Source organism: Branchiostoma belcheri, unplaced genomic scaffold, assembly GCF_001625305.1.
Source record: "Branchiostoma belcheri isolate BF01 breed outbred unplaced genomic scaffold, Haploidv18h27 scaffold5, whole genome shotgun sequence".
NCBI lineage: Eukaryota > Metazoa > Chordata > Leptocardii > Amphioxiformes > Branchiostomatidae > Branchiostoma > Branchiostoma belcheri.
In genome coordinates, this window is record NW_017804131.1 from 4,062,790 (window position 1) to 4,087,789 (window position 25,000).

Sequence of the window (25,000 nt, forward strand, 5' to 3'; positions counted from 1 at the left end):
TAGAGAAAGCTTGTACTGTGGAGTCACATTATGAGGTGACACTTTTCCTATCCTTAAATCTGGGGACATGGCCCATATCCATGTATTACCATTTATAATAGATGTTTTTTTATTGTCCAAAACAGTACCCGTGCAGTCGTAGCCTTTATACGGCTGAATTGATGCAGGGTATCACATAATAAACAATACAAATCACAACAATCAAATAATGATACACATATTTGTTCCACAAAGTTTTGTGGAACTGTCGCAAGGGTCTGTGCGGCTTCCATTCGGTGCCACAAGGTGACCTCAATACGACATTCCCCAACCGAAGTTAGGTACCCATTCACACCTGGGTGGAGTGAGGAAATTCGTGTTAAGTGCCTTTCCCAAGGGCACAACGTCGGGGTGCATGTTCAGACATGCCCCTGGTACGACCCGGAATCGAACCCGGGTCTCCCCGCTTCATAGTCGAATGCTCTAACCACTACACCACCCGACGCCACTTATCATCTGTGCCAGAGCATCTGTGCATTTGTCTCCAAGCACTTGATAGGCTGCCAAGAACATCAGTATAGTAGATCTTTTAAGATACCAGGAAACCGAAAATAGCAAATTATCTACTTTTGGAAATCTCATGATCACCTGAGGGCTTTTCTGTAAAAATTCTCCGTATCAGTGTGCTTCAGACATACCCGCTAGCGTTAGTGTACGTCACTACACTTAGGGAACACGGCAGAACATTTCGAACATACAGTATCTGTACACTGCATTTGAATCAAGATATAATTTCCTTAAATGATAGTTAAGTAGACATCCTTGTAAATTGGTTTTATATTCTGGTCTTGCTTAGTATTTTGTATTTGTTTGTACAGATGTTTTTATGAAATGTATTGTTTTAACGTAATTGGTGTATTTAGTGTAATGTCTCTTGTTATGTACATGTATTGATTAATTGTAATTTTAAAACTGTATTGCTGTAGCCCACGGTGGCCAAAAGCAAAGAAATAAAGTTCAAAGTTCAAAGTAATGGCGTAAAGATAGGTAAGGCCACACCAATTTAACTTGTTGGTTCTTGGATTCGCCTCTTCATTTTTTTTCTGATTTGCAAAAAAAATATTCTGGTTCTGAATCAACTCAAAAATACATTTGGGGCTATAATAGGATGCCTAGACCTGTTTTTATTTTTTACTTATTTTCGCCCTGTCGCTTCATATTTTTTCTGAAAAAATCCGAGAACCAACAAATTAAATTGATGTGGCCTTAGCTGCGAATATCGCTGATGCATGCGTGGCGTATTTACCTGTCACCGGTAGATTGATTGTGAAAGTAGTAGTGTTGTAGATAAAAGATAGGCATGTTGAATATGTTGAAACTGTCCCAGGGAATGTTAGGAAATGTACATGTAATTCAGACATATTTCATACTCACTGATTACAACAGAAGAAGAAGTATAAATGATAAGAAGCGAACCCTGCAACAATGCATCATGATCCAATATCCGGCACTGGCCACCCTATATATAGCCGTAGAATATTTCATCATTTCACAATATGCACGAAATAATATACGTGAACAACTGACACTAGCTCAGTTCTTTTGTGACATATTTGGGGCATCATGACTGCAAAACCTGTCTGTACAATTTTGCACAGATATTCCTTAGCTTAAAGCGACATGTAGTGGTCATTGCATGAACAGATAGAAGCATTGAATATCGGCCAACATGCTATGTAATACAGGTATGACTTACTAGTGTAAGTAGCAGAAATAGAACACCCCCGGGTTGGAATGGTATGGGCCAACCCGGGGTCAGAGGTGAATTGGAGCACATGGTAGACCTGTATATTGTTCTACAGCAGAATAGATTCATCTCCACACTACTCATCGTCTGGCCTCCTTGTCTGCTAATTATAAGTATACGGAACTTACACTAGTATACGTATGCTACATGTATTACTGTTACCTACTAGTGCAAGTAGCATACTAAACATTTCGTGCATTGCCACTACCATTCTTTTGATGTATGACACACACAGATCACATATATACCTTTACAGGTGTTTTGCCAGCATATAGCTGAGAGATATTAATGCACATGACCTTCCTCCGCACATCTCGCCCGTACTTCTCTATCTTATCACCACTGACATAAAGCTTTTACAGTAATCTGTAACTGACCAGAAAGTGCACTCTTACGGCGGTTATGGTCCATTCCTGCCAAGCTGACAGCTTTACACATGGCACTTACTTCCTCTCTGAATCCCAAACACAGACGTTTGCAACTTTCCTCGTTAACGTTTCCAAATTCAAATGTTCAAATTTTTTATTCGGTAAGGCTCTCGCGGACAAATACCCGAATTTCGTCCTTGTTGCATAGTACATGGAGCAATTAAAAACAGTGATTTGTAACACTCTTCATTGTGCACATGAAACAACATAGGCAAACACACTATTAAGACATATTCGAAGACGATTACACAATTAAAATCTATGCACAATATGCAGTTATCACGTAGGATTTAAGTAGGTACTATATATATATATATATATATATAACACTATATATTTCCAGTGCCAATTTCTTTCGCTAAATTACTCTTTCTAATCTAGATTCGACATGTATACACATTCATTTGTACACATCCACATGTGCACTTTGTTGAGTTGAGCTAATTGTGTTTGATATGCCTTTTCTATAACAATTGGTTAAACAATATTTTTCAGAGCTTGACATATACCTTAATCCCCCATTAAAAGGATCTCTTGTTATCTTGTTTTTGCAATGCGGACGGTGTCGAAAGGGAATTTCTCGGTTCTTAAGCAAACAACCGTTTCCGATTTGAGTACACATAATTTGTGTTTTGATTACGATAATTGGGCAAGTTGCCTGCTGCGTAGGGCTACATCTGGGTAGGTGCAGGTTCAATATGTCATGAAATTTCGAAAATATCGTCACCATTGACATATCTGCGGTGATATAATTTGGGAGGGGGGGATTTGCGAAATATTCATAAATCATGTTTGGCATTGAAGACAAGCACAGAGTTTTTGTGTTCCAAGCAACTTGCTAGTATTGAATATATTAGAGTTGTTTATTGCAAAGTCATGACCGAGGGCTAATTACCAAAAAACATTGACAAGAAAAATGTGGTGATTTAAGACTATTTGCTAACATCAAGTTCTACGTGTACGATATACTTATCAAACCTACTATCTCTACTTAAATCTAATAACGTTGGTATACATACAGGATAAACAGTAGATATGCAATATGTGAACAGGTAAGAGGAACAAGGTAACTGCTATTCTATTCTATAAAACTATTCTTGTCATGCTATTAGGGGGTTTGACTTCTTCTCAGGAGGCAGTGGGAGATGAATTGTCCGACTCTTTGAAAAATAAATGGGTTGGGAGACTTTAGCACTAATATAGTCCTTTGTTGTTGGTTAAGATATGAAAAACTTTGGGGAAAATATTACATATTCATGTCATGCATGAGTATGGAGCAAAATGAACGTCCCACGAGGATAGGATAAACATTTCTTCTCTGACAGCCGAGTACTTATAGGCTGGCTTAGAGTGTTACAGATAAGGATTAAGATGCGTAGCTCGCATGGTAACGGCAAACATCCCCAGGCTATCGAAATTCATGCTCGTATATTCCTGCATTAATGACACACGTGAAATACTGGTAATGTCTGGCGCTTTCCCCGCCAGCCCCTGATGAAATCGCTCTACAGCACCAGAATAAGTTTCTCGTCTCCACCCGCACTCTGGCTACGTTAGGCCAAAGCATGTAAATTTTATGCATGACATCCTCCGCAGACTTCAAATCTAATGCGAGCGGGCGAAAATAAAACAAGGCAGGCCGAAAAAAGCAAGGTTTCTACATTTTAAAATTCTGACCTTAATCATTGTACAAATGGTTTTGATTCAGTGGGAACATCACATATACACAGCCAGCATCACACATCACTGTAAGAAACAAAACAGTAAATCAGAGCCTTTTCTTGTCTCCTCTCTTCATAGTTGTCTGCCATCCACCTTCCAGCATGGCAACAGACATCTTTGCCCATTTTCGGCATGGTGGCCACTGTCAGAAGGCAACAAAATTTCTTGTTTTTTTTTTTCCAAAATCAGGCGAAAGTTAATGCGCGCGCTGATGTCATCCATAAAAATTACTTGCTGTGGCCTTATATGCACAGTGCCACTAACTTGTAGAAAAAACCTTGGCTTTCTGTCCTTAGTGACGCCAAGTACGCCCCAGGGAATGATAAAAGAAATGAAAACTAAGGCATGCGGAAACCATGGAATGAAGATTGTCTAGACAATGGCCACTTCATTTCTGACGGGACCTTCCAAGTGCGTTGGCGGGATATTGGAACTGTTCGGGGGTCGTTCGGCAGTGTTTTTATTAGAATTCCAGGCAGTGCCTGTGTCACCAGTTCCGAAATAGATCAATATGAAAACAAAATTGCTGTTAGATTGGAATGTGGAGTAGGATATTGAGAATGTCTTGCACCATTGACACTACTAGATTGCAATGTGAAGAACCGTTTTATATCCGGGCGTGACGTTGACCTATCGCTCTCGTTTCCGATCAACCATTATCCGCAAGACCTTACCAACAGATGAAGCGAAAAATTATGTTTCCATCGCGGCGTACATGGATGTCCTGGACTGACTTTGCTAGTCGAAAATGGATGTAAAGGAGGTATATTGTACACCGTCTGCTTTAGCATAAAAGCAACGCCGCATTTGATGATTTTGTATTTTATTTTAATGCGAAGTACAAATGTTTTACAACGCTACAACAACTTCGCAGCCCTTATATCAGATTAATAAGTGAAACTGATCAATACATCACTGCCTGTCCTTCATATTTAATAACCCGTTCCAATAAAGTGTGATAAAACAAACATGAGGCCAACGCACGAGGTACTGATTCTCACCCTTGCTAGTATCATATGATGGCATTGGTTCCAAGTTCGCTCAGGCTTTTCATGTGGTGAGGGATGATCTTGGATTGATCATCCCTCACCACTGATGATTAGAAAGGGTACAGAATCAAGCTGCAAGATTCTGTATGAACAACTATGAAAGAGGTGCTAGTGATACGGAAATGAAAAGAAACCTACATCCGCAAGACTACAGTGGGCCTCACTGGAAGACAGGAGAAAGATGTCCAGACTATGCATGATGTACAAAATGACTAATAAACTGGTGGATGTTCCAACTACTAAGTACCTAATACCAGCCCAGAAGAGAACAAGGAATAGCCATGCCTTCAAGTACCAGAGTTATCAACCAAGGATTGAGGTGTTCAAGAATTCATTCTTTCCTAGAACTATCGCAGAGAGGAACTCACTGTCACCAAGTACAGTAGGGGCATTGTCAATAGATAGCTTTAAACAATGTCTAGAGCTAGAAGTTCAAGGGTTAGGTGTAACAAGTCGATCGGTGTAATATAGCCAGCTGCCGCCGCGCCGCGTGCCTGCGAAGCTGGTGTGTTACGCCGAAAGGCGGTTATACCGGCTATACTGATACAGATACAAATCTTTATCTGCGAGTTTGCGAGGCACTAAGCTAAAAGCTGGGATATAGATACTGTGTTTTCCTTCGGGCTCTTCCTATATTTTAGGGTTAAACAAAGGTCACCTGGGAAGAGTAAAGGAGAGATACGAATATGCACCGGCAGGGCTCGAAATTAAAGATGGTCCAATGGTCACTGGCCACTAGAATTTAGGCTGGGACAACTAAAAAGATACTTTGGAGACAATAGAAAAATAATCAACATAAGAATGCCAGTCCCTCTTTTGTTTATCATGCACACGTCCTGACTTTTGGATCCGGAAAATTCACCCGGAAAAGTCTACTCTGCAATTATAGTGTGCCTCGGAACTAAAGTTGAAGTCAAATAACACTTCCCGAAAAAAAGGTTGGAACAGTTCATCCTCACTAGTACTTCGGGACAATTAAAATTTATTTTGGGACAGTGCTGGGACAAACGGGAAGTAAACTTAATTTCGAGGTCTGACCGGAATGTGGTGCTACTATTCAGCTAACGTCAGCTAGTCAAACGGGCAGTAGTTTCATTTCTATTGGCGGTATCAGTGTTCTCTAACAAAGGTTCCATAAATAACACGTGCGTGCGTCACCAGCCGGCCCACCGTGCTTACAGCTAAGGTTATTATTGATAAGATAGGACTTCGACTTACATTAGACTTGATAAATGGTTTACGCGTTAGACGGGCCTGTCAAAAAATCGGTTAGATCAAAGTAAACGGATGTGTGTTATCGAGGGAGCCATGTCACTGGATGATCAGCAAATACAGAAAATGGAACCTTAATGTTCTGTAATAAAAGTGATTAAGGCTTGGTACAAAGGGGGGAAAGTGTGTGATGACTTTCTGTATCTGTATAGCCGGTATAACCGCCCTTCGGCGTAACACACCAGCTTCGCGGCGCGGCGGCAGCTAGCTATATCACACCGAACGACTTGTTACACTTAATCTTTGCACATTTGATTGCAGGAGTTGTATAAAGCTTTCTAGTGATCCTTGGTGGCAACGAGTTCCAGTCTACGATAGTTCTGGGGAAATACGAATTTTTGAATACCTCAATTCTTTGTTCACAAAATGCAGGACGAGATAGCAGTAACTGATGCCAACGTTAATGCAGGAATGATTCGTCACGCCCCACCCTGACTGCACCGGGCCTACTCGGCATGGAAAACATGCATGGACGGGGGCTTAACGTACGCATAAAATGGGTTCAAGAGGTGCACTGTTGCGGTTTACCCTTTACTACCACCGCAAGGCCACCTTTATGCACGTTGCAGAAGCACATGCCGAAGTTTATATCCCATTAAAGGATTACTGTGTCAGGCTTTCCGCAGAAAAAATAAAATTCCGAGTACTTTGAATTCCTGGCGAAAAGGGAATGTGAATAAGAGATAGTTTTACCTCTGCGCTATCAGTTTACGAGCACACGGAATGTATAACGACATTACAGTCTTTTCCAGTGTATTCTCCCTCTAACACCATGCACAATTTGATGTTCTTACATACAAAAACGCCATAGAAAACATTTTAAAATCTAGACAACCGTCCCTGGTTTTGGTAAGATCGTACTAGATTACCGACGTACTCGGGACTTTGTTTTATTGCTTCGGGCGTTCGTCCTTTTCAAAGGAGCACTCGCAGTCAGAGGAAATAAATGGGGACACATCCTGTGTATTCAGACAGAGTGATTTGTCAGGAAGACAGCTCGCTAATACGCAGAAGGATGTGCTGTAAGACACGACAATTCGTCTCAGACCCTGCTAATGTTTCATTAACCGAATTATCTCTGAACGTACTCATAAAACAAAGCCTTTTTACGTCGGAAAGTACAAACGGGAATAGTTAGATTGTGTCAAACAATCTTTCAGACGACGGTGAGCGAATTTTTCAAAGGAGCGCGTACGGGAAATGATTCATATCTGCACTTCCACAGTGTGAAAGTCACTCCATTGATCTAGAAACCTTATGCCAAGCAGATGGTACTTCGATAGATCACTCGCGTGTATGTAATGGACGTCACTCTGTTGCTATCTGTTTGGGAACTACTTTGTGAGAATCACCCAGATGGTATCTGGAATGGAAGCTGGAACATTTGTCCCCGAACAAGGGCATACATCCCATCATCACTTGATGCAGAAGTGGGATGAGGCAGAGCATCTCTTTGCACGCATGTGGTCACGAATAGATGTTGCACAGAATGTAGAATTATATGCTACATGGGCGACGTTTGCAACACTGCAATTCTATTTTGGTCCTAGGAATTCTATTTGATTGCCGGATGTACCATAACCATTACAGCCAAGGCCAAGTATCTGTATCGGTATAGCCGGTATAATCGTCCTTCGACTTCGGCGTAACACACCATCTTCGCAGGCACGCGGCACGGCGGCAGCTAGCTATATCACACCGAGCGACTTGTTACACACAATCTTTGCACATTCAATAGCAGGAGTTGTTTAAAGCTTTCTAGTGATGATGCTCCAACTGTGCTTGGTGACCTTCATAATCAGAACCTCTTGAATCTTTCCCAACAACCTTGCCGTGTTATTGATGCCTCAGTGGAGAAGCGCCACGTAAGGTCTCGTTAATGGTGTTATCTTGCAGAAAAGCTCCTGAGCCGGTAAATCTACTCCCACTTCTACTCCTTGGACAGGAAAACGCTTTGCCAATCTTTATGTCTCATTCGGGGAATGTTTAGAACCGTACGCGGCCAAGGAACGCGGTCCTCTGCTAACACATAAAACTACCACCAGGGAGTAGGATTACGCACTAGAAAAGCCACAGGACGAGAACTCTAAATCCTGCGTCAGTTTTATCGCTAGAAAAGTGTAGTGCCTGAGGAGAAAGGGAAATGGCTCCTGGTCTGTTTAAGGCACTTGAGGTTTGTACAATAGCCAAAGGCAGTAGTTCCGTAGCGTTCTCTGTGTAATAATATTGAATCACAGCGCGTACACATCTGATAAACACGGGTACCACAGGGAGAGAGTGATGTGCATTTAACACATACAACCTGACGTTTGACAAATGTTGCTCGCATTAATGGTGTCGGAAACCGCTTTCACGTTTACTAATTGGATTCTTGAACTTGAGATATGCCGATTTCAACCTCCAGAGCTTCCCTGGAATTAGCTCAGGGGCAAGTATCGACTGACTGGCCTGTGCAATATTTATTACACAATAAGGAATTCATAAGGTGGTCTAATCACTGATGAAAACTACGTGCTGTGTTAGAATCACACAGGCTCTCACTGCATGCTGTTCATGTTTTTGTATGATATTTCAAAGCTGTTTGTTTTCCTTATGAGAGGACAGATGTTTGCTGACAGTGATAAATTACGTCTGGAAAAGGTACGGCGGGTGCCGGGGAGAGGCTGCAGCGCACGGCAACCTTTTAAGCCGTGCACGCTGCGCGCTTATGTATGCTCCCCGCGACCGTAAAAAAAACATCATCCACGGCAAGAACCTTGATATGTAGGCGTCTTGAGTGCGAGCCATTTCGGGAAGAATTTGAATTTCTCCCTAACGTGTCATTGGATACACTCATGGAGGTTATAAAACGGCCTGGTGTGGAGCAGTTGACCACTCGCACATCCGGAGATGGCTTTTCGATTGGCACAGCATGGGAAATATGGTGCAGACGTTATGTGGGTCGATGTGTCCGCAACATTAAGTAAAAAATATCACCACGCCTTGCTGTGCTTCGTAAGGTGAATTGTATATAAAATACTTATGAAAAAGATTAAGCACATAATAAAATTCAGTAGCTATATCCATAGGTAACATTCAGTCACTTCGCCTTACTTGTAGAGCTAGCTCTCTTCTAGATCATTTGCCTGTCATTGAATGCTTCCAAAGACCTTTCGTTTTATTGAATCACATCTATTGAGCGGCAGCCAACTTCGTCTTCTTCCAAATGCCAGATAAAGGTTAAGACGATCCATTTATGTTAGTTCTTTTAAATCGTCAAAAAAAACAGACATCGCAGAAACATATATTACAATACCGTGTCTGGCCTTCGGTTGACAGTATGGCATTTCTGGAAAATCTTATGGTTTACAGAGACGCTGAATTGAATTTGTTACTTACAAGGTTGAAAAGAATATGTTGATATCGCGTTAGGCCACACCAAGTGATTTTTATGGATGACGTCCGCGCGCGCATTGATTTTGGCCTGTTCCTAGAAAAAAAAACAAGAAATTCTGCTTCCTGTAACTATGACCAAAGAGTCATGACAGTGCCGCAAATCGTTAGATTGACGTGAAACCCGTAATGCGAAATGGGTAAAGAGCACATGCTTTGTTTCTGCAGGCCTGCAAAAATGTGAAAGAAACAGGACAGGACGACAACTGCTGTTCCACCTGATTTATTGCTGTTTTGATGATGAATAAAAGACTTCTTGCTTGTTAATCTGTGTCACCTCATTCAATTTGTGTCCTAACATTTGTCGTCTCTTAGTATATTTCTAATCTAGGCATCTTGTTTTTCAGGTCCCTTCTTGTTTTTTTTCGCCCTCTCGCATTAGATATAGGGTCTCCAAAGAACGTCATCCATAAAATTTACTTGGTGTGGCCTTACCCTGTATCCTAGATGTATCTCTACTCCTCCCTCTTGCGGTTTACGCTTACCTAATTCAATTTTACCGTAGTTTGTAAAGTGGGTCATGCGAGCAATTGAAATGTCGGGGGTCAATCCAAGATGGCCTGTTCTAAACTTTCCATGAAGCTCGATATTAAACATTATCCCTCATAATCGAAACGGCTCGTCACGTGCTGACGTCCGTGCCGTTATGAATAGAAATTTTGATTTATCTTTCAGTTTTGAGATATGGTTCAACGTCTTTACATTTGCAAGTCTAATTGCCACACTCATGTAAAAGGAAGGCCGTTAGACCAGGCCACTTCTGATGAAATCATGGCAATGTATAGCCTGTACACCTCCTAAAAAATGCTGATGCTAACTGTACCTATCCTATATAACGGCATAGTACAGCTCCTAAAAAATGCTGATGCTAACTGTACCTATCCTATATAACGGCATAGTACAGCTCCTAAAAAATGCTGATGCTAACTGTACCTATCCTATATAACGGCATAGTACAGCTCCTAAAAAATGCTGATGCTAACTGTACCTATCCTATATAACGGCATAGTACAGCTCCTAAAAAATGCTGATGCTAACTGTACCTATCCTATACAACGGCATAGTACAGCTCCTAAAAATGCTGATGCTAACTGTACCTATCCTATATAACGGCATAGTACAGCTCCTAAAAATGCTGGCGATAACTGTACCTATCCTATATAACGGCACAGCTTGCAGCTCTGCAGCCCTGACGCCATGTATCACCTACATGATGGAGATTATTCGTATCGTCATCAAGGTCATGAATAAAAGAGTCGAGAAGACATCGATCGGAACAGCCTGTGCATTATGGGTAATGTAAATGGCGCCTTATCAGCAACCATCTTAATTCTCCCACTGAGATGGAAAATTGAATTTGGTTTCAACCTCCCAGATACGGGACTCCGCTGATGGGTTTGATACCACGGAAAAAAAACAGGGCCAATTTTCCACGGCGCTTCCAGAGTAGAGAGAAGTAAGACCCGGCTACTTTATCAAGTTCTGAGGGAATGGAACTGATATTCATACGCAGTATGGACTGTGAAATGATTTATGGTAAAGAGTTGCAAGCTGCCACGGGGAACGTTGCCCCAGGCTGCTAGGTTGACTTTGGAGGGTTTACACTGGGTTTAAAGTAAATGTCAAATCAGGCTTTCTTTCTGGCGATCTTCTTTTCATGCCTTTCATTCGAATGCCAAGTTACCTACGAGTTGTATCTGCCAAAATCAATTCTCTTTTTCTCGTGGTTACTGAAATATTGATGTGCAGAGTCAGTGTCCCGAGTTTGGCAGCTATAAGAATTGTTTGAATGGGCGGCCTTTCAATTCTCGTAAGCCCTCGCGAGATTTGGTTGGAATTTGCGTGATGTTACCCTAGCTGCAGCCCAAGGGCACAGCAGTTTCCGAATAACTCTGCGATAACAATTTATTGCACTGCTGTGGGCTTCACGTGACTGGTCTGTCAGCGTGACCCCCGTTTGAAGTTTATGTCTTCCCTTTGTCTTTGTGCTCCACGCCGCTAATGATGGGTCACGATGGGTGCCTGGATACAACTCCATTAACTTATCTTGTTACTGCGAAGGGACCATTCGGTGGTTTACCCCCTGTGCAAATTGAAAAGTTAAAAGAAGGTAGCCTGGTTGGGAGGATACAAGGGCCACAAGGATCATCTCTGGTCGGTGCAGCATTCTCTACAGCAGGGTTCACGGCACGTCGCTAACGGCTACCAACGCCGGGGGAGGATTACGTGAATGGGCGGATTTCAGGCGGGTTTTTCTCCGCTAAGCCGTGAGCAGCTCCCGCATACAATGCCTCCTCCACAGAAACCCACAACGATAACAACGTACTTCAAATTTGATCAATATAAAGCGGGATGTGGCCGGGGTTGGGGAGGGGAGGCATTTGTCCTTGTCAAATATAATCCCTTTAAAATGATTTCTCCGGTAATGCGTTGTCTATCCAGATGGGGCCACTGTATTAGCTAAATATATAGGGAAGTTTTAGTAGCCGTGGAATTGTCAGTGAGAGATTCGTGTGTGAATACTGATTGTGCTAACGGGGTTGAATGAATCTGTGACTAATCTATAACCCTGAAGCAACTGTCCCCATTGGTACCGGGAAGAATCTGCTAAGACACAGAGTGAGCAAATGGGGATATCTATTATCCCTGCAAATGTAATAATCACACTCTTAGAATGATGAGTTGTAGAACGGTAACCAGACCAACATTATTCCGACTGGGTCACAAATACGTCAAACGTAAGACGCTGTTGATCAACTTTGAGACTTCAATAGAATCCAAGTAGAGATGACAATTACCGTTAAAAGAGATGTGTTGGAAATTGTAAGGAATAGAATACAGGGAGACACTGTTAACAGCATGCATTAATACGAATAATGGACAACAGAGTTGTCCACGAGTTCGAAGGAGATCTAAAATATCCACTGCAATTTACCCCTTCGTACATATTCTTCTTCTTCTTCCAATAATGCACATCTGCCGAGAAATCAGCAATATAAGACTGGCATGTTGGAGGAAAGTTGTGTAAACTGCCTTTCCCAAGGGCATAATAAAGCCTCGGTCACAACTCGCCGTGCGTGCTTTTTGTCCGTACGTTTTTGTCGTGGCTACGTCTGCTACGTTTTTTCTGCAAACGTAGGGTGGCCGGCCGAGGGAGTACGTCACTCGCACGGTTGCGCAAGGTGTACGTACGTGGTCTGCACGACACGCCTGGCCGTCAGCGGTTGCGTGCATCGTACGTTGCGCAAGTGGTAAGTGAGTTGTACGTGCTTACAACGCACGATCTCTGTGCGATTGCTACGTTGCCGCGTACAGGCCGTACCTACACGTGCGGCGTACGCACGGTTTCCTTACTCACTCGCACGTTGTAAGTGCGTGCACCTCCTGTTAACTTCATCATCACTAGCAGCCCTGGTGTCTTCCGCGGCCCGTTTCTTTGGGTCTTGTCTGGTAGTCTTCTTCTGAGCCTTCCTGGGCATCTTGGAGACGAGTTGGCAGTCGCCGGTCAAGTCGTCTTTATATACTGTAGAAATCAGGTGCGTTGCACGTGCGTTGCACGTGCGGAGCACCTGGTATGGTGCACGTGTGTTCTGCGTGGTCATTGAGCAGGTCAACTGGGAAGTGAGGAGTAAGCACGGATGACGCAAGCACCGTGCGTGGCACGCACATGCTTCGTGCGCTGTCCGTACAGCAATTGCACGTGAGAATATTGAAGTTAGACTCACGGAGTCCGTACGTTGCACGCTCATAGGCTGTACGGGGCACGCGCGTCGCACGTACTCGCACGCACGGGTGGTAAATCCGCAGACCGCACGTAGAAAAAGTATTACATGCACTTAAAGTTCTACGGCGTGTCTGCGTGCTCCCAAATCCGTAGGATTCCGTACGGAGGTGGTACTCACCACGCACGGATGCCGTGCGATTGCCCACGTTTTTGCACGTAGACAGCACGCAGAAGCACGTACGGCGAGTTGTGACCGTCGCTTAACGTCGGGGCATGTAGGTGGAATCGAACCCAGGACCCATGGGTTCCGGACCGATTGCCCTATCATTAGGCCACACGACGCCACGCTAAAGTGGAACATCTCCAGAACTTGTCTCTCACGTGACACGCTCTGACAGGAATACAGCGATAGAAGGACGATTTTACTAAAACATTGGCTCAGATTACAAAGTGCACTCTGGATGCGAAATCCATTTTCGACCTCTATAACCCAACCAAATTCAGTCACGCTGAGATGTTGGGAGAAATCGTCCGTATCTGGCCGCTGATGGTAGCTCTTAGTTTGACCAGCAAATGTAGTCGCTTTGATGTCTTTTACCTTTGTTTGACCTGATGACCGGACGGGTCGGCGGTTGAGCAAAATTACCCATCTGTCAGCCTGGTTGTTATTCATCACCCTCAGAACCGTGAGTAGGACGGGGGAATATGAATCCCTGCCCGGAGCTGTTGTGATGTGTCCTGACTAGGAAGGACGATGTATGGAGATGGAACAGTCCTGCCGGCCGTGTTCTTGTCACAGTCCGTTAGAATACTAATTAAGTAGAGAAATCACCAGCTTCTGAGAAGCATATTATAAATCGTCGTCATAAACTGGTTTGGAAAGTTTTTTATGCTTTTTCTGATGTTTCTCCTCCTCCTGCCATATCTTTAAATGGATTCAGCTTCTTCATTTTAGGGCCTAAGGTCCTGAAATTTGGTATGGAGGTACAGTGGGCAAATACCCCTAGGCGTTTTTTTAAATTTTTGTGATACAGGCTTTTAGAATGGTTTTATTTGAGTTTTTTGGCTGTGTTATAGCAAATGTATTACTGTGTTAGTGTGCCGTGTTTTGACCACGTCTAGGCATGAGTCATCACAATGGAATGCAGGGCATCAACCAATAGGCATGCAGCTTTCCTCTATACTTCTTGCTGATTGGCTGTTGGGATTTAACTTGATTAACACCCGCACAGAGCATTTCCACCTGCACAGAGCATTTCTTGCTGATTGGCTGTTGGGATTTAACTTGATTAACACCTGCACAGAGCATTTCCATACTGACAGTATGTCTTTATTCAAGTGTTTTGGTAGGTATTTCAAGCTTTTCTGCTCCAGCATTGGAATGCGGGGCATGAACGTTTTTTATTTTATTTTGTAAAATCAACAGTTTGCATTATGCAATTAAAAATCCTAACCAATAAAGTAGGGAATAGCTATCCAACTGTTGTTTTAGTTGTATGTTACTTCATATTATAGTTATATCAATGTAATATCATTGTTTTCCCTTGTGTTTCTCATTCTTTCCCTGCCATGTGGTAAAATGTGGTGAACCCATCGCTGTATTTGCTCCAAAGCAAATATTGGCCTTTCTAGTTTCTTTTATATTGCCAAGTAAAAAAAATGTACCTTTTGAGGACGTTTTTTAAATCAGTAGTTTTCTGAAGTAACACTAGAACAAAACAGTCCGTTAGAATACTAATTAAGCAGGGAAATCACCAGCCTCCTTATGCAGCCAAGTAAACGGTTTACTTTTGAGAACGTTTAGATCAGTAGTTTTCAGAAATAACACTAAAACAAAACACGTTAAGCAAGGCACGTATTCACAGCAACGTTGTTCTTGATGTACAGCTAGTAGCGATATAAATAGCTATGTAAATTTTCGTCATGAATAAGATGTGCCTAAAAGCAAACTGAGTTTTACTGCGCGCCATAACGTAAAAATATGACATTTGAATAATCAAATGGGCTTGTTAGTGGAAGGTAAAGTATGGTAAATCGGTGGCACAGATTAATTACGCTATAAAATGTAGCAGATCGCTCGGAATAATGGGAGGAATTACTCAAGGCGATTAAATGGATCATTAATGCTAGCTGCGTCTTTTCTTTGCTTACCTTCCAAAACTTTACGTGGAAGAATAGAAAATTTCCTTGTCTCTGAGGAAGTTTGTCATAAAAATAAAGCAGTGGGGTCGTGTGGCGTAGCGGCACTGTGGGGTCGTGTGGCGTAGCGGCAGAGTGCGCGACTCGGAACTTAGAGTCCCGGGTTCGAGTCCTGACATGCCACCGATCTTGTGCCCTTGGGAAAGGCACTTTACACGGCTTTCCTCACTTCGCTCAGGTGAAATGAGTATTGTCCTGTCATGTATTTGTCCCCTGTGTTGGTGGCGGCATTAATATAAGTTGAAAAAACTTGAGTGTGTCGTCACCACGTCTGGTGATTACATGTTGGAATAAAAGATAAAGCTATCACGACTTATGCTTTCCTGATACAACTACATACACAGGAAATTTCTAACAATCAAAATATTTCAGAAATCATATTTGTCTTCCTCAAAAAGGCGCCGTCAAAAATACAAAAGCATTCATTGATTCCTTAAAAGTGAACTCTATAAATTGAGAATTGCTGCAATAAAGTGTACTAAAGCAAGTGGAGTTGCCAGAAAAACTAGAAGAATGCCCGTAACCATGCTGAAATATTGAGCGCGCCCGGGTAGTTGGAATGCAGACAGTCTCCGTGTGCAGCTCCACTACTTAATCACGCTAGGGTGAGGACCTCCCCGGCACACGGTCAGCGGGATTTATTTTGTAATTTCTCCACTTCCTCCGCGGTAACCACAACCTCTGGGTACAGATCGACCCCGGAAACCCACTACTTCGCCTGGGTTCAAATTACGTGGGGTAAAAACGGCTACTTGACAGGGTTAATTTCTGGTGACCGACATCTCAACGAAATATTTCCCCACACTTAAACCCGGGAGTGAGCAAAATAGCGGGCTTGTTTTCCGAGGGCTCATAGCCACGTTGTTCGGAATACGTAATGAGAGAGACATGCGTCACTGAATGATGTACTAACTACACATCAAAGTGCGCAGACTGCGACATAGTCTCCTCAGAATTGTGATTATAGCGAAGTCAAATCTGGTTCCGATTTGTCATGTACTATAATACTACGACTCGACAATATCATAAGATTGCCCTCCGGCAAGCTTCATCATGTATATATCTTCCAAAACATCCTACAAATCGAAGTCGTTTTAGCGCTGTCGTGCCACATCATGATATTGTACTGAACTCGAATAACCCATATTGCAAACACGAATTGCTATTTCATGCCATTAAGAGCGTCTCGACAGGGCCCAACAGTATCACCAGTTTCACGAGTCCCAGTTTGGGAAGGGCCCCGCGATTAATTCTAGACGATACAGACGCTGGAAAGATCGAACACTGACGCTCACTGCACATTCAAGAAAGACGTCTTTTAAAGGCAGTAGATTTATGCTTGTCAGAAGCTTCAGAGCTGATCTATGTAGAGCAGACACGAATAGTTACCCAGAGGATTTTATGGCGGACGGAAGGTCTTCATCTCTGTGCACTCATGTTTAGGGTGGGACTTTATACACAGGAATATCGATTACGCCTAATGCGTAGGATTTGTCCTGCGGAGTTCACACGAACAAAGTTACAGGGTTGAGGTGTTCCAAATGGCAATATGTCAGCACAGGAGGGCGAGGTGACTCTGGAAGAAAGGGCTTCTGCCGTCCAGGGAGTACGCCGGTAATCCGAACGCACTTTGTCTGATCTGTAACATACGGTTTGAGCTGTTGAAGATGTCAGTTGAGGTTCAAACTTGAGGCTGTGGAGTCTATGTCAACGTCTCATAAAGTTAGCTTCGCAGCACTCCTGATTTTCCCGTCAGCACATGAAAAACGCAGCCTGGGTACAGTAAAATTCTACAAGTCATGAAAGTGTCTACGATGATTTGCAGACCACCTTAGTACGTTCCGTGAGTACACTAAGCTCATCTAAGCCCCTCAGAATATCTTAGCAGTCAGCTAAGTAGCCTTACGCAGATGAACTTTCAGGGTATCAAAGAACCCCGGTGTTTGATGTGTGATGCGTTTTATCCCGTGCACTGCACTTTAATATCGAGGCCATTAGTCAGTGCCACTGCATGCCCTCCGGCAATGGGAAGACTCAGAGGGTCTGTGGACGAGGTAGATCAGAAGATTTGTTTTAAGGTGAACAGGTTTTAGCAATTCATGATCCCCTATGAACCTCATATTGTATTTTTCACATTTGCGCCCTTCTATTCAAGTGCACCCTTTCATCTGATGATCTGACACTTATCCGGTAAACCAAATGCGTTAGAAGACTGACGAGGGACAGCCCTTAAGCTTACTTGTGACAGATATTTGCTTGAGATAAATCCATGCAATATCCAAAAGTACGTTTCAATTGGGTAGAAGCCGTTTGATTCATGATGAGAACACTAGTGCCAGTTGACACACCAGTAAAACATACTTTCCAAGGGTTCCTACGATTTCATCAACGTTGCTGCCCGAAACCGGTGATTTGTTGGCAGAAGCGTGATGAACGTTTGACTTCCCGGAAATTGCTTCCTGGAAGAGACATACTCACTGGGGGAGACTTCAACGTACTTGCCAAATAGACCTAAGAGGTCTATACCTTATGAACTGTCATAAAGTTAGGGACTAGTCGACGCTTTGCAGTGCGGAGGCCAGGCAGACTGATGTAGTGGCTCACCAATAGCTACTTTGTACATGTATTTTTGTACCATTGTTTATCTATACATTGTTCTAGACTATGGTCTAGACTATCTTTCTCAAGCGCAGATGAGTTTCTTACAATTGATAGATAGGGTTGTCCCAGATGAAAACGTCCTGATATCAGGAACCTTTCTTTGCTTCTTCAATTTTTTTGTTGGAAGCATTTCATCAACTCTCTTTGCAGACATCGTTCTAACAGATCTTATCCACGAAATGTAACGAAGCAGGAGGCTATTTCCGTGCCAAATATCGAGCAATTTCTTCCCCGGCACGCTGCCTGGGCTAGAATCTGAATTACTCATTGCTCGCGAGAAGGGCAAGTGAAGAGATGACCTTTCTGATTTTACAGGCGTTTTTGTCAGGCGTCTTACGACTGGCACCGCCATGGCGAATCCAGGTGCCGAGTGTACTAAGGCCTCGTGCACAAACTTTCTCGGGTCATAGTCCCGTGCTTACCGCTTCCCGAAAAACGTTATCCGTCTGTAAAAGTCAGGTTGACCTTTAAAGTGCACGATAATTCTTTCCCTTCTTCTAATGGCAATTTTTATCTCGTTTGCAACATCGAAGCTTTACATTAACCGCACTTTGTTAAAGGCCGTCAGGCTTGCATACTGAGTGGCGGGTCTGGCTACTTCCGCTTCAAACCTCGTAGCTGAACGCTTCGAGTACCTATTTATTCTAGCATGGGGCCCTAATCGTGTCATTGGGTGATATCTGGTATAGTATAGCTAATGGAGAGGGTGGGGGTCGAATGGCTCGATTAATGACGATATAACCCACTTCAAACCTGCATTTCAATTTGCCGTAAGCCGGTTGGGCGTGACAGCCACGACACTTGTCATCCGGTACGCTTTCTTACTATTACCTCATCAAGTGGTTTAGGTAGGAAAACATTACGCCATACCTTTCCCCTGGGCAATGGTTGTACTCGAAGTACGTGGAAATGGAGCCCGGAGTGCTAGTGTGACTACTAGTAAGTAGTTGCCATTATAAGTGAATTGACGGAAACGGATGGAATATATGTGTTATCAATGAGAGGGTCGTTTCTATGCAGTGTAATACTTCCGTAATGTACACATAGTACAAAACTTTATCTACAAAAAAAAAATACCGAAGCTACCAAACTTTTAATAGCATTTCGCCATAAACTGAAAATGGACGGGAGTTTTTGCTACCTTCTGGCGGGCATTTCAATTTGTGTGCCCCTTATCTGCCCGTCTCAAACGTACGTATCGTCCAGGGCTGAGAGCGCTTTCCGTCAGAATGTCATAACCACTCAAGTAAACCAGCGTCTACTTACTACAACACGAATGCCTTCCAGCGATAGATCTTATACACAACTAGCCTGGGTGTTTATGCAAGAAGAACGAATTCTCCAGGCAGTCAGTTACGGCCATGACAGGCCCCGGAAGCCTTGTATGTCTAGGAGCTGCCGTTTGCAGACAGTCTGAATCTGTTGGAGCCAAATATCCCCCTCTGGGTTTAACATTATTTGGGCTAATATCATTATGTAATTGCAGACAGCAATTTCAGCCATTCCGTCATCATTGACAGACAATATGACAAAACTTATAGCAGGTCGTCAACAGTGCAGCAAAGTCAAGATGAAGCCATTTGAAACATGTCCTCTTAAAATGTATGAAATACCTTTTTCTGAGGGTTTAATTTTTTCTTAATTGCCTGGGGAGCATGTCTTCTGCCATTGATTCGTTGCGCCTTTGGTACTCATCACTGAGCATTGCTCTGTCAAAATTACGGGAGTTACAAAGACCTGGAGACCTAGAGAAATCCCTTCAGTAGGAAGAAAAGGAAAGTTTCCCTTTAGTCCCCCTTTATTACTGTTAGAGCTGAAAGTTTTGTGATCTGTACTCCCACCTTCACAGACGTAAATTCGCGTGATAAAAGCCCGGTTGGACAGCGCAGCGTGGCAGAACTCTGGATTTGTTACAAGACATTAGACTTTCCAGGTTGGAAGAACGCCAACCGAGGGGAGATGGAACTCAACAGCACCGCGCCGCCATTAAAGGTGCAGCGGATTCCTGATTATCCAAAGACCGTATGGCTCTGGAATAGATCTGGTTGGTGAGTTCAAGGACAATCACCACTGCGAAGATCACATTCATGCTGAAGTAAGCACTATATGAACTGGCTAAGGGAAGTCTGTTCCCTATTAGAATAATAAATAGGATTGTTCAATTATTTTATATTTTCAAAGCCAGCTCGAGCATGTTTATCATGGAATTGGGTAGAGAACATTACCAGTGCAGTGAAAGACATCATGTATGTATCCCCACGTAGAGCAACAGCTTTTAGTATTATTTACAGCATGTAGACGAAGGGGTTTACGTCTAACTATGATGGCTTGCTATACACAAGCTTAAGTGTGATTATGAATGCTTCGGTCGTTTTTTACAACGGTACAAATAGCGGCGGTACGAGCTCGAGTGAAGGATCCATGTTTTTCGAGCGTCATTGACGTAGGCGGATACGGTTCTATATACACACGTACGAGTACCATATCATATACATGGTACGTAAGATGTATGACTTCTTGGATCTCGTATCTGCGCAGTTGTTGTAGAATGTCTCTTTTACGAAAAACTAAAATGTCAACTTTAACACAATATCAGGACATACATATAATTTTTGGTCCGGGTGATGTATACGTAATTATTGGGTTCGCTCCTCATAAATATTCTAGATATTGCAGCCTATCATTACCAAAGTGTGCTTAGTACTAACGACGTTTCTCTGTGCTTCCGCTGATTACAGAAACCGCCCGTGCACCGCAGCACGACTCTTAATTTCTCTTAATGAAAATCGGCTTAATAAAAGGCTGCATTAAGATTTAGTGTTGACCGGAACACGACAGTCTCCATGCAGGCGCCTTGTGTTGTGGAATATATAATCCGTAGCCGGCTAACTACTTTTTTACAGCAAATCAAAAAGTCTGTTGGAGACTAGTAACAGGACATTTGTCGTGTTTATGTTGTGTTTTTATGTTCCATCATTTTGTTCTGCAGTTACGTCTTTGTTGTTTAGTGCATGCGTCATTGCAGTGCCCCGTGCCGAAAGACGGTATTATGTATGAAGATTTCACTTCCAAACGACTGGGACATAACAGTAAGGCGACGGGACGAACGATTAACCGGGTGCGTTAGCATTCCTCACGGGAAGACGGGAGTGTGGTGTACGGCAGGCCCGCCCGAGCGTTACCCGTCCCGCACATCTTCGAACAGCGGGGGCCGTGATCAAATGAGGAGGACGTCGTTTCAGACTCGTAACGAGTCATTTTGGTTAATCTGCTCGGCTCAGCGTGCGCTCGGGTTGACATTTCTCTCGAAATTGGCCCCTCCGGTTAAGGCAGCCGAATATACGCGACACAGGGGGATCCAAATACGCTGTACACATCACGTCAACAGCGATTCTTTTCCAAGTGAACATTGAAGACAATTTGTAAAATCATTATGAGAGCAAAAGCCAAAATTCAAAACCATTACACAAATAGAGAAGATGGCGGATTGGTTCTTCTTAGTCCAATTAAATACATGCGCTTCTATGATAGCCTACTAGAAGTAATGCATATCTAAACCCGTGCCATTTATCCTGGTTATGATGCCAATATTCAGCCCGTGGGCGACATTCGTAAAGCGAAATGACATTTTCTTCTGGCTGAATAATTAACGCTGCCACCTGCTTAGCTTCGGAGAATTCAAACCGGCTCCGCGCCCCAAGCAGTTGCGTCTGTTTTCCAACTATCTAATCATCGAATGTTTCCTACACCTGACAGTTGTGAAGTTTTGCACGAAAATCGCGCAAATGAAAGAAGCTTTTGACGAAGAAGTAGAGGTCTTAACATCCACTTCATAAAAACACGTCCACAAACATCAAGCTTCACAACTACTTGTGTTCGGTAATTATAGGATTTCTTGTATGAGTATTTATGAGTGTCTAGGGTGGCATGAAAACCAGGTGAAGACATCAACGTTTATCCCCAAGAAGTAGTGAGTACTTAGTGAAAGAAGATGTCCTTGCCGTGACCTGACCAGAAATAAGGAATGAATTTAGCGACATCAGCAGTGCCCATTATGCTACCTGTAGTTGTTCGTGAGGAGGTTTTCGATCAGACGGTGAGGGAGAGCCTGTAGGTAAGCACGTACTCTGGGCAGCACCGCCAGCAGTCTCCCCCCCTACCTCACGCTGACTTCTCCGCCCGCCCTGCTGTCGAATGTACGCCCCTTTTCCCGGGGTTTCGCAGGAACATTCGCTAGCTTATACGTTATGCAATCCCATTAAACTAGACAGGTTTTAGCCGGCTTCTATTTCACTGATAGAACACAATTAATCTAACCTAACATTCAAGACTTGTTGTTGAAGAAAGTGGCTGAAGTATGTACAAAAATCTTCCTGATTTTTACCAACACTTTGTTAAACTTCTATGTACAAAATTATGTGTCCTATATCTCAAGACTGCAACACTGGCGCTATGTTCCGGCCTTGGTAACTAACAGTCACAGCAAAAATCCCGAATCACAATGAAAAATGAGAAAAATTTCATCAGGCTTACCTGGGCTAACTTCCTGTGCGGGGCAGGTGGACCACAAGGTGATGGCCAGCACGAGCCGGAGCCAGGCGGGATCAGGCGGCTCCATGGTTAGCGGCGCTGGGCTGCTCCTGAGACGGTATAGTGGCGAGTGAAGTTACGTCTGACTCTGAATGGACCTGGTACTGTAGTGTGAGCCAGGCGGGATGGTTCACTATGGGAGGTGAGGAGGTGGTGGGTCTGTAGTCTGCAGTGCGCTCCGTACGTGTGTTCGTATCCGAGCTGGTTGGAGACCAAATATCAATTTGGCCGCCCTCTCACGTCTCTGACTCGCCGCGCACTGCTGCCCACTTTGGGCATTGTCGCTTCCAACCACAGATGGAGATGCGTTGTCATGGTAACGGGTCGATTTCCACCCTCGGTTTTACGCATCATTTGCGGCATTGAGGCGTCCAGTCAACGATGCCTCTCTCGTCCTTTCACTCGGAAATAAAGCCGAGCTTTGTGAAGCTTTCCGACAATAACACGCTTGTTAAGGAAACAACGGGAGCAAGCGGCCGGCGCTCCGTGTGTGGGGAGGAATGGGGAAATATCACACCGCGGAGTGGCAGAGAGCCGCGCCGTCAGACGTCAGTACAGCCAACCCGCTAGGTAAAAAAAATGAACGGCTTCATAACGTGGTCTGCGTCATCAGCAGGGGAGGCATATTCATCTAACCCTTTTTACGTCGTGTTCTCTTCTGTAGGGTGCTTCCTACCAGGTTCGCGTGCCTCCTCTGAAGTCCGAACAGACGCCTCAGACAGAAAGCTGCCCGCTGTTCGGTCTGTATTGATCCTCCCCGCTTTCATCGCAGATACTAGAGTGCACTGCACTCCGCTATTCGGGTTCCACCGTCCTCTAACATACACGCATCTTTGAACGCATCAGGATGCACATATCTAAAGTCTGCGGGATAGCCGTTACTTTTATACACGTCGCGTCTTTATGATCTAACTTTAGTGAACCTTTTTGGCCGCAAGAGCTTTCAAAAGCTTACTCAATAATTCCATATGCGCATCCACACTGAAAGTCAGTTGAAAATCATAAATATTTGCAGCACTTTCATTTCTTGCTATTTTATGCAGATGGGTAAAAGAACTTTGGATAAACCCGCAAAAATTTATTTTGCAATTTTTCTTTTGTCAGCGAAGTGAGATATGGTCATGCCATAGGATGTCGTCATAAACTGTCGCATTAGAATGCAGTACCAAGGCCAGGCCGTAAGTCTGGGGATAGAGTCTGGGGTATCCTACGGTATAAAACCCTTATCGCTGCGAGCAACGCCCGTAAATAATGCGTTTTAGACCCACGCTTTATCTAACTTTTAATCTCCCATCTCTTCCAAGGCGCCTGTGAGGGGCACATAAAGCAAGGCAGTGCCGATAGCGCCGCCTTGCGGGCCTTTCGTGAGAAACACCTCAAGCAATAATTTACGCTATGACATGTATGAAGATGTACCAAAAATGAACAAAAAGTAGAAAACTGCAGTCGCGACGCATCATACATTCGTCTTGTATAGTGATGCCTTCATTGTCCTAAGATGACCAGCGATGGTTTCTCGCCTAAAGTGGCTATTGAAGAGAAATAGTTCTTCGACCTTTCTTCCCCCAGGTCGTTAAGGGTTCCCCGTGGTGACATCTCAACCACGGGCGGCGGAAATGGCGACGTTATAAGTGGGAACGCGTCTGCCGCCCGCGACCCTTCACGCCGCCTGCACCTGATCGCGCGAGATCGATCGGTCACAGGATGTACCGCGAGATTTGGGCGCCTCCGTCCCGCGCATTCCTCTCACCTCACGCGATAGCTTCCGCTCCCCGGCCGCTCGTTGCAGAATAATGTTGGTGAGTGGTCATCCATCATCCCAGCACTTTTACGAGCTAGGATCGCCCACAGTTATATTACCTATCAATCTACGGCAGCAGGAATTTAGACGGGCTAGCAAGGGGTCAGCGCCGACGGGAACACATTTCAATTAGACGACTTAGACTAATTACATGTCCTAATGATGGATTTGACAAAGCGGCCCAGACGAAATTGGATGCGGCCAAAGTTTCCGCCGAAGGTCGTTGTTGCCTGTCTCTCGGCTGGCGGCTGACGTGTCGGGACGGACCGTGACTGCATGGCAGCGTTTTTACCTCACAACTTATACATCACAAATAACTCGTAATGTAAAATTCCT

General features: G+C 43.8%; 1 protein-coding gene across 1 annotated transcript in view; it reads right to left on the reverse strand.

Annotated features, from left to right (window-relative positions):
* LOC109479668 overlaps nt 1–23,127 on the reverse strand; it is a 74,981-nt gene extending 51,854 nt beyond the window's left edge. The window contains exon 1 of the mRNA XM_019781656.1: nt 22,807–23,127. Within this exon, the coding sequence (XP_019637215.1) occupies nt 22,807–22,891 (85 nt within the window). The 5' untranslated portion in view covers nt 22,892–23,127. The remainder of the gene's footprint in view (nt 1–22,806) is intronic.
* Nucleotides 23,128–25,000: the final 1,873 nt, after the last annotated feature.